Consider the following 9,608-nt stretch of genomic DNA (forward strand, 5'->3'; position numbering starts at 1 on the left):
TGCCATAGTCCTTGAAGACATCATGAGGACAAGGAAGGGTTAGCTCCATCTCCTCAATCATGAGTTCCTTTGATAGGGAAGTTCAGTCTTCCTACATTATTTGAACTCAAGCTCAAGTCATCTTGCCTCAACCTGTCCAGTAGATGGGCGCAGCCTGGCTTGTTTATCTTCAATTCTTGATTCTTTCCCAAAAATTTCGAACACGATGCATCACAGCCATGGCAACTCCAAGTACCTTCATAAGGTCTGCAAAATCTGGACCAAAGCAAGCCATCCAGATGTGTAATTACTCAAGCAAAGCTGGTCCAGCTAAGCCAGACAAATTACACCAGGCATGATGGCACACAGCTGTAATCCCAGTACTCGGTAGGCTGAGGCAGGAGAATGTTGAATTCAAGACCAGCTTGAGCTACAAAGGAAGCTCAAGGACAGCCTGAGCTGCACTGTGAGACCCATTTCCACTTCAGGCTTTCCCAAGAACCTGTATACCGATGGCTGGTGGCTTCATGTTTAGGACCTTAAGTTCTCATCCTTTTTTGCCACATAACCGGCCATAAAACACCATCAAAGGTCAAATTCCACTTGTGTAATTCACCATTCCAGAAGCCAGATCAAACCACTGAAAGTTTGTCTTGTCTTGCCTTGTCTTGCCTCAGAAACAGAATCTTTTCAGGCTGGTGGCTCACTAGGTAGCCCAGGCTGGTCCTGAATGTGTGGGGATCCTCCTGCCTTAGCCACCCAAGCACTAGGATATCATCAGCTTTAAAAGTCACAAAAAATATATTTATAGAGTGATACATAGAGATATCATCATTTCCATGTAAAAGTACACAAGAAGGCTCTTTGATTTTTGAATATTCACATTATTCTTTTTTCTTGATGAATCCATATTTCCATTCAGTTTTCCTCATTAAATTGTTTACTCTAATTGTTAAGCCAGTCTCCCAGATAAATCAATGAACTTTCATTTGAAACTTATCAATGGAGAAAGATTCCTGACCATCCCTTAAATATTCTGTGTGATAAAGATATCTGGTAGAAAGAAGGTGATCACTGAGACCAGACTCTTCCTATGGGGATGAGCCCTCTTATGTACACTTTGGGGCACTTGACAGTGTCCCACAGTTTTGTCAGGTTCTGTTCTTTCCCTCTGTCACTTAGACAAGATCACCTTTTCTGAATGTATTTTAAAGAAATAAAGGATTTAAAGCATTTAGCTCGTAAGCCAAACATGTAGACTGTCCAGGGGGTTCCTATTGAGCTATACTTTCTTGTTTCTTTGCACATCATGTCAATTTTTGTTAAAAACCAGACATATTTTTTTTTAAAAATCACATGATAACCTTGGAAACCAGATCTCCCACCTCTAAAAGTTTTTGTTCCTCTTTGTCTTAGTCCACTTTATAGTGAACACCTCATAGTAAGTCATTTATTTATTTATTTTTAAATAAACATTTAGATCTTACAGTGTTGAAGGCTAAGTGCTACCTGGTTAAGGGAGAAGGACTCCCTGATGCCTTCCGATGTGGAAGGGAAAGACCAAAGAGCATTGTGGAGGGCAGGAGGGAGGGCAGAGCTCACTTTTTTTGTCAGGAGCCTGCTCATCACATGGTAACTAACTCGCTCCTGCACCAGTAGCACTAATCCATTGTAGGAACACAGCACCCTTGACAGTCTCGACACTATTGCAGTGGGGATTCGGTTGCCAACACATTAACTCTGGAAGACAAACTCAAACCACAATACTGTTTCTGTTGCTTGTTTACTAACTTTTCTGAAATAATTCTGTAAAATCTCTACTCACTGAAACTTCTCCTTGGTTGGCTGAGTGGCCAGCTCATGACTCTGGGCATGAACACAGCCATGTACATGCTTGCCCCACTGGGACAGCAGAGCATAATATCAGGACTAAGTCATAGCTTTTATTTATTTATTTGTTTGTCTATTTATTTATTATATTTTAGGGACGGGTCTACAGAGTGTTCAGGGTCTCACTACTAGATCGGACACATAGTGATCCACTTGTTTACAGCCTCCCAAGAGCTGGGATTATAGGTGTGTGCCACCACACCCAGTCTCAATTGCTGTCTCAGTGCACCCCAGGGGTGGGGCTGCTACTTGTAGGCCCAGGGATTGAACCCCCAGCCCCTGTGCCTGCTGGCAGGCACTTTAATCCACTGAGCTATTTGGCTGGCCCTGTCATAGCCTTTAAAAAGCTCCCTATGGTCATCTCATTCTCCAACTTTCCTTTGAAGCTTTTGGTTGACCTGTTGTTTGCTTCCAGTTTTTACCCACCCCCTCAGGAAGCCGCAGTGCTCAGCAATGGCCTTTGATTATTTTCAACAAGCAGCGCTAGGGAAAAGGCTGTTCTTGGTGGGGAGGTCTGAGTCAGGTTAAATAAAAGTAGCCTTGGAAGTTCTTTCAGGTACCACCAGTAGATAATGATAATTGTAATTTGTGGGGAATGGTGCTTTAAATAACTGTCAGCCCCGTGGCTCACCCATGCTGTCCAGGCTGCAGATTTCCCTGGGATTGCAGGCTGTTCCTTTTCAAGACTTCCATGTAGCAATAGAAAGAGTTTGGAACTAGGGCAAATGATATTTCCACAAAACTCACTGTTCTACTGAAACTCAGCCATTTTTCTTAAACAAATGCTTTCTGGATTGTTGCAAGCTTCTGATTGATCTCCAAATTCTGAAAAAGTTCATACTGACTATTTACTAGTATTTTTTTCTTGATTTTTATGGCAAGGAAAATTTTCTAAAAGTCTTGTCAGCATTATCTCTAATGTATAACCTGATGCTTTGAACTTTTTTTCAATCATATGACAAAAGTCACACTAGAAATTGGCATCAAAAACCAAGTTTAAAGCCCTAGAGCCATAGGCCAATGGAAGAACACTTGTCTCCCATGGACATGGTGATAGGTTCAAGCCCCAGGACTTAATACATACTGATTTAGTGAAAACAACTCAAGGTTTCCACTTAGTTCTTAAACAAAAATAACTAAAAATCACATGGTATATGAAAGAATTGGGTACCAGTTTAATATCATCCAATTTTTCAATAACAATATTTCTTATCATTCCTTGGCTTGGCTCCCAGGAATTAATACTCCAAAATCAACCTGCTATGGTAAGATCTGGATTGGGTGAGATTTAAACCTTTCCTACAAAACTGAGAATTTGAATCTCCTCGTCTGGCCTTCTTTCTGTGAACACAGATGTTCTTCTGGATATAAAGGAATAGACTAAGGAGAACAATTGTAATTTTTCCTAAATTCTCGGAGTTTATTTCTCTTTGCACCTTTCCTCCACCACTCCTGTCTTTTCCTGTATTCCCACATGAAGAAAATTGTCCTGAAATTTTTGAAGTGACAGACTGCTTATGACCTCTATCTACTGCAATCCTGATTGGAGGGTCACAGGGAAAGTGATTCTCTCTCAATCAATACGTATCACCCAAACCTGAGAGGCAGTTGTATTATCAGTGGCAGTCACAGCTACTTTACTAGAGAGGCTGTGGTAGGGCTACAGTGAAGAGCCAGGGACTGTGTCTTGAAGTTGTGTTGGTATAACTAGCGTGGCACAAGGGATGCAGATCATACCTTCATCTGTGGTAATTCACGGGGAGAGGTCTGCGTTTCCCTTAGTTCACAGATTATTACTCCATGCTACACATTCAAAGTCAAATTCAATAGCAAAGTCAGGATTCAACCTCAGAACCGTCAAATCCCAGAACATACATTTATGCCATTCTTAAAATTCACGGAGTGCAAGCTAACCACTCCCAGCAGTTAGCCCATGACTCTGGCCAGCCATCCACACCCAATATGTCCTTTCAGAAAGATTATTGTTTTTGCTGAGTTCTTCTGATTTCCTGGTGGAAAGAATGGATTCATTTAGTGGACAGTTTCTCTCATTGCCTTCAGTCCTATTTCAGGAAACTGTGCAAGGCTTTGGTAGACTTGTCTGGCAAGCTTTCCCCCTTTCAGTGATAGGTGTGCAGGTGATAGCTGTCCCAGCTACCCTGATCTGATCACTACACGCTATGCACACATACTGAAATGTCATGATTCATCCCACAGAAGAATACACTTACTATGTCTCAATTAACAATAACACATGCCTTTCCCCACAATCTACTGAATGGATGGATGTCTTTCTGCCCATCATTCTGTGGACACAGTTTAAGAAGCAACAACCCTGGCTCATGCGGAGTGAAGAGCGAATGTAAAATTGGGGAGGAGTGAGTGTTTCCATCTGGGAATGTCAGAAAGGCTTCACACACAATGTGGCTCTTAAATTAAGCCCCAAAGATGAACAATAGTTCCCAAGTTGATAGAAGAGATAGGAAAAGGGGAGCCTTGAGCAAAGGTTTCAAATTCCTACAAGTTTCAAATCCCTGATCCTTTCAAGTGAGGAAAGTCTTAGTTTGATAGGATTGCCATAACCAGTCACAAAACTGGAGGAATGAAGGGCTTAAACCTCAGAAATTTATTATTACCAGAGTTCTACAGGCTAAAAGTCTGGGGTCAGGGTGTGGTCAGGCTTAGTTCCTTCCTTGAAATGTAGGGGGAACCTGCCCGTGCCCCTTCCCCAACTTGCTGGTGGCTTGATGGCAGTCAGTGGCACTGCTCTGCTTGTAGACCACCGCCTTCATTTCCAAATGGTGGTCTCCCTGTGTGTCCATGCCTATGTCATATAAGATCATATTCCAAAGTACCAAGGCCAAGGTCTTCCGTATGTCAATGGAGTACACAGTTTTACCCATTGAGAGGTAAGGAAATTATTTGTCAGAAGTGGATGGCTGAGAACTTGGTGGTTCTGAGGTGGGGTGGGGGTTGGGGGACATGGTAAAGGATTTTTAGAGTGACCCAGACAGTCTGAAGCCACTCCATGAAGTTATTTAGAAAAAAAGAAATGGACAATGAAGTGAGTTCTGAAGTTATGGAAATCTGCCTGTTGCCTGCCTGCTGCATCTAAGGTCTCAGATCTTTCCTGGCTTCATCTATAAAATGGGATGATTGCACCCAGCTTGTGAAGCAGGGTAACCAAGGGAACAGGACAATGATGAAGAAATGTAGTGATGGGCTCCAGCGACATCACTCATCTCAGCCACAGAAGGAAGGAAATCTAATCCAGAGGCAGGGTTCCACACTTGGTTCTGTTTTATTCATTTATGGAACTATTTTGAGCAGAAAAGCATTTAAGTGGGAATTAGGGTTGGGGTAAGAGAGGGTCAAAGAGGAGGGACCCAAAGAAGATCTGTGGAGAGGGACGGCAAAAGATGTCTGCTTCACAGAGTTTATCCAGGGGGCCACTGGGCATTTGGAGCTGGACATCAACTCCTTAGCCACTGACGCATGCATTGCAGGGAGCTTGCTCGTCCTAGCCCTGGGCAGCACAAGAGTTGATACTGGTAATAACCCCCAGTTCTGGTACCCCACAAATACCGGACAGGTTTCCCAGCTCTCCCTGAAGGATGATTTCCATTGCTGCCCAGATTTCAGAGCCTCTGACAGGACCCCAGCAACATGAGAACCCTCAGCTGGTGCATAGCTAGCTCTTCAAGACCAATTTGTGTCCTCTGGAGCTACCTACTCACAGTGATGGACTTCCAGGGAACTCCACTTCCCATATACCCCAAGGGAGCAGTCATCAGAGAAGGGACAGGCTCTCAGCTTGGAGGAAAACTTGACGTAAATAAAGTTCCGGCATCAGCCCCTCCCCACCCCTTCATTTGCATTTCCCAAGGTGTGGACCTGCTGAGAGACTGGGAAACCCCAAGCTGCAATTGCAGCGGAGTCCAGAGAGACTGAGGCCTGCCCAGCGCAAAAAGCTTAACTTAACTCGCTTCAGGCAGTGTGAGGCAGTGATGCAAGTTCCAAGGGAGGAACTGCTTTTTGAGTTGGTTTCTTCTTTCTTGTTAGTGATAAAGTCTGAAATATCAGACTGAATAAATACTGTGAAATGAAAGTTGTTTGAGCAAAACCAGTTTTCTGTTCACTGACTATAAATTCAATCAAGCCAATGACAGCCTGGATTGGAGCTAATTTGCTTTAAATATTATGGTAAGCAGCCCTCAAAAAAACAACTCTTACAGAGTGAAATAAAAGCGCCTGTCTTCCAGTGCCCACTTTGGTTCCCCACACTGGCTTACTTTACTCACAGATAAATTGTCACTGAAGCCAACTAAGATCTGAGAAATATGAACCGTCTCTTTCAACACTACTCATTGTGTTCAACTCATATTCAAGAGTTAAGCGCCCACTGCACTCTTGAAGAAAATATGAAAGTTGGTTGCTTTGAAATACAAAGCTCTTGCTGCACTCAAACTGGAGTGCTATCTGCATTTCAGATCCCACTGCATCCGCAGCCCCTTCCAAGAATGCTTTCTTCTCAGTGGGGAGAATTACCTCACCTGGAATTCACTCTGCTTGTGGCAAGGCTGCAGAAGCCTGTTCACGTGAATGAAGCTACTTTCTCAGGGCAGAGGCGGAAGCGCCCTCCCCTGGCTTGGTCAGGAGCTTGGGCAACCCCTTGGGGAGAGCAGAGGAAGCGGCTGGGGCAGTGTGGCTTCGGGGACCCAGGAACTGCGGCTGCCTCCTGCCTGCTCTCCTCCCCAGGATGCAGTTCGTTGATCCTGAGGAGCTTCTCGTAGATGAAGAGGATGATATTTTTGGAGAAGGTAAACACAGCTCTCCAGCTAGAGCCACGCTGGGGCTTTGCTTTGTTCCACACTGCTGGAAAGGTTTGCCTGCCATGGGAGAGGAATGTTGTGAAAGTGTTCTGAATGGACAGTTGTTGTGGGCACCAGGGTAGGCACCAGGGGATGCCACAGTCAGGGCCTGGCGTGCAAGGGAACTGAGCAGTTTCTAATTTTTTTTTTTGTTAAAGTTATAACAAGATAAAATTTTAGTTCAGGTCAGAAACTACCACTAAATCTTTCCCAGTGTCCCTTTTCTCTGTTGCCTTATCTGACAGCTTCGGGGAAACCTGTCCCAGTGCTTAGCACACTGCAGTGAGCTGGGGCAGGAGGCCCACAGGTGTCATGGGACACAGTTCTCCCTGGCTCTCAGGCGGTGATGTTTCCTGGCTCTGGCCCCTCTGTACCTGGACCTTTAGATCTCTTCTTTCATGCTTGTATCTCTTTTTCCCACGTAGGTGCCACCCCACTCCTCCACTCCCCTGCCCTTTCCTTCTCTCCTAAGCAGGGATGCTGAATCCTGTTGGGTCTGACATCAGCTGCCATCTCTTTGTGCCCACTTCCAAGTCACAGTTTTCCAAAACTGATTTTGCAGTGCAATTTGTCCATAAGACTTGATATTTATGTATTATTTACCGTGGCTCCGGGGCTTGAACCCAGGACCTTATGTGTGCTCGGTAAATGCTGTACCGCTGAGCTATACTGCTAGCCCAGACTTGCTATTTTAAATGGACAATCTAGTAATCCATGCATTCTCCTCCACGCCGCCTGTAACATTGGGCCCCAAGCAAGAGCTTTTCTAGAATGTGAAACTGCGTAAATAAAGGAGAATCTGGATTCAAGGATCTCAAAATTTAGTTATTTTCTATAAGAAACCATATTTGGGAATTTTAAAAATTCCATTGAATAATATTTTTCTAAGCAGTAGTGTGTTGTGTGGTGATTATACAAGTAATACAGGTTTATTAAAGAAAAAGATAATATCTTAGTAAGATATTTTATAAACTAGTCCTCCAGTTGGTGACCATCTTTCCATTATTTTATTCTACTCCAGAAATATTTGAAATCATCCCTTGTGTTTTTTAACCACAATTTAAATCAGTTTGAAGAATATCTCCGAAAGCTCGGTTGCTGTGTGCTGGGCTCTAGACCACGCCTTCGCTTGGGTGACAGTCGTTGAGACGCGGCTCTGCTTCAGAGCTGGGTCTTAGGCTCTGTTCTTGGGCTTTCCTTCACTGCTACCTCAAGATGTTTGCTCTGGTTATACCCACTTGGATACCACCTTTCTTCTCCATTTGGCAAATGTTCACAACCAGGAACAGAAGTCAAAATCAGGCAGTATCGTAGTCATTCACCCTCCCTCCAGGAATGGCATTCCAATATGGTGGGCCATCTTTTCTTTCCCCAAAGAATTATATTCTCTTTCTCTCTCTCTCTCTCTCTCTCTCTCTCTCTCTCTCTCTCTCTCTGTCTTTCTCTCTCTGTCTCTGTCTTTGTCTCTGTGTGTCTGTCTCTGTGTGTCTCTGTCTCTCTCTCTGTCTCTCTCTCTGTCTCTCTCTCTCTGTCTCTCTCTCTGCCAGCTCTAGTGCCACACAGCTCCACCTATAGCTCCACCCTACAATGCTCTCACACTGAATTATAGAGGCCTCATGCTGAAGAGCAGGACATGATGGTGACCCTGTAGCATCTTGGGCCTGATCCCTGGTGACTATCAGGGTGACCAATTTCACCTCAGCAACCATGATGCAGAGGAAAGCTGGGGGTCAGAGGAGATCGAGACCCCAGTTCTGGTTCTGCTGGTATTGCCTGGGCATAGGCTACGTTGGGTTTTCTCCCCAGTGCAGAGGCATGGACTGGTTCTTGGGTTGCACGGAGGATCAACAATGCAGATCATGACATGTCACTGAACTTCCCTGTGATGCACTTGACTCCAAACCAATAATTTTATTTAACTTAATCATGCAGACTGCAGAGGGAATCTTACAAAGCCAACATCCAGTATATCTTCCGCTTTCAGAGACTCTTGTTTGCTAAGTGAGGTGAGATCCTGTCACTTCCAGCCACTTTTGTATTGGGAATAGGCCACTTCTGGACAGGCGATAGCTTCTGCCTGGGCTGTGCAATGACTCCCCTGTGTCATGCTGTGCAGGTCGCTTAATCTCTCTGTGCCTCAGCTTCCCACTTACAAAAAAAAGGAGCACAAACATCATCAGGAAGCGTTCAGAGCAGTGCCTAAATCATAAATACTAATTCCTACAGTATTTAGCAAAATAGATATTCAGAAAATCAAGACATTTGCATGAAGCCAGCATTTTTTACTTGTCTGGTTAGGCTAGTAAATTCAAAGCAGGTTTATTTACACAGTGTCAGTTTATGAGCACCACTGCAGCGGCTTCCTGCCGTGGAAGCAGTGCTGGATGAGCTGTCAGGGCTGGGGCAGCACCACCCTAGCCCCGCCCCAGCCCTGCCCCAGCCCTGCAGCCACTTGGTAGCTGTAGAAACTTGCCCAGGTCACCTGATCTCCTCCAGGCGCGTTCTTCATCAACCCCAGGATGTTGGCTGTACGTTCTCTGAGGTCTCGTGTTTAAAAGCTGTTCTCTGCACAGTGACATTTGTTTCTGCTGAAGAATCCACGCCTGTTCTAGGCCTCACTCAGGGCCCCCAAGATAGCTGAAAGCTCTCCACGCAGCACATGTCCTGTGCAATGAAAAAGAAAAGGCTGAGAAGCTCTTTATCAGGGCAACCACATACTGCCTGCCGAGGGACACATTTACAAAGGAAACTATGTTCCCTCAGTGGCCTGTGGGATCACATAAAGATGGGAGAAGAAAGAAATGAGTCACGCTTGTGATGCATTTTTTTAACTGCTTTTCTGAGATCCTCTGCTTTAGCTATTGTTTT

At 44.6% G+C, this 9,608-nt stretch overlaps 1 protein-coding gene across 4 annotated transcripts in view; it reads left to right on the forward strand.

Annotated features, from left to right (window-relative positions):
• Ripor2 (RHO family interacting cell polarization regulator 2) overlaps nucleotides 1–9,608 on the forward strand; it is a 220,350-nt gene that overhangs the window by 97,540 nt on the left and 113,202 nt on the right. The window contains exon 1 of one of the 4 annotated variants that reach the window (XM_023699980.1): nucleotides 6,489–6,689. The exons of the other annotated variants lie outside the window; for them this stretch is intronic. Coding sequence (XP_023555748.1) covers nucleotides 6,629–6,689 — 61 coding nt within the window. The 5' untranslated portion in view covers nucleotides 6,489–6,628. Of the gene's footprint in view, nucleotides 1–6,488; nucleotides 6,690–9,608 lie in introns of those variants that run through there. 4 annotated transcript variants of the gene reach the window in all.

This window comes from Octodon degus, unplaced genomic scaffold, assembly GCF_000260255.1.
Source record: "Octodon degus isolate 3935 unplaced genomic scaffold, OctDeg1.0 scaffold00119, whole genome shotgun sequence".
In the NCBI taxonomy this organism is placed as follows: Eukaryota; Metazoa; Chordata; class Mammalia; order Rodentia; family Octodontidae; genus Octodon; species Octodon degus.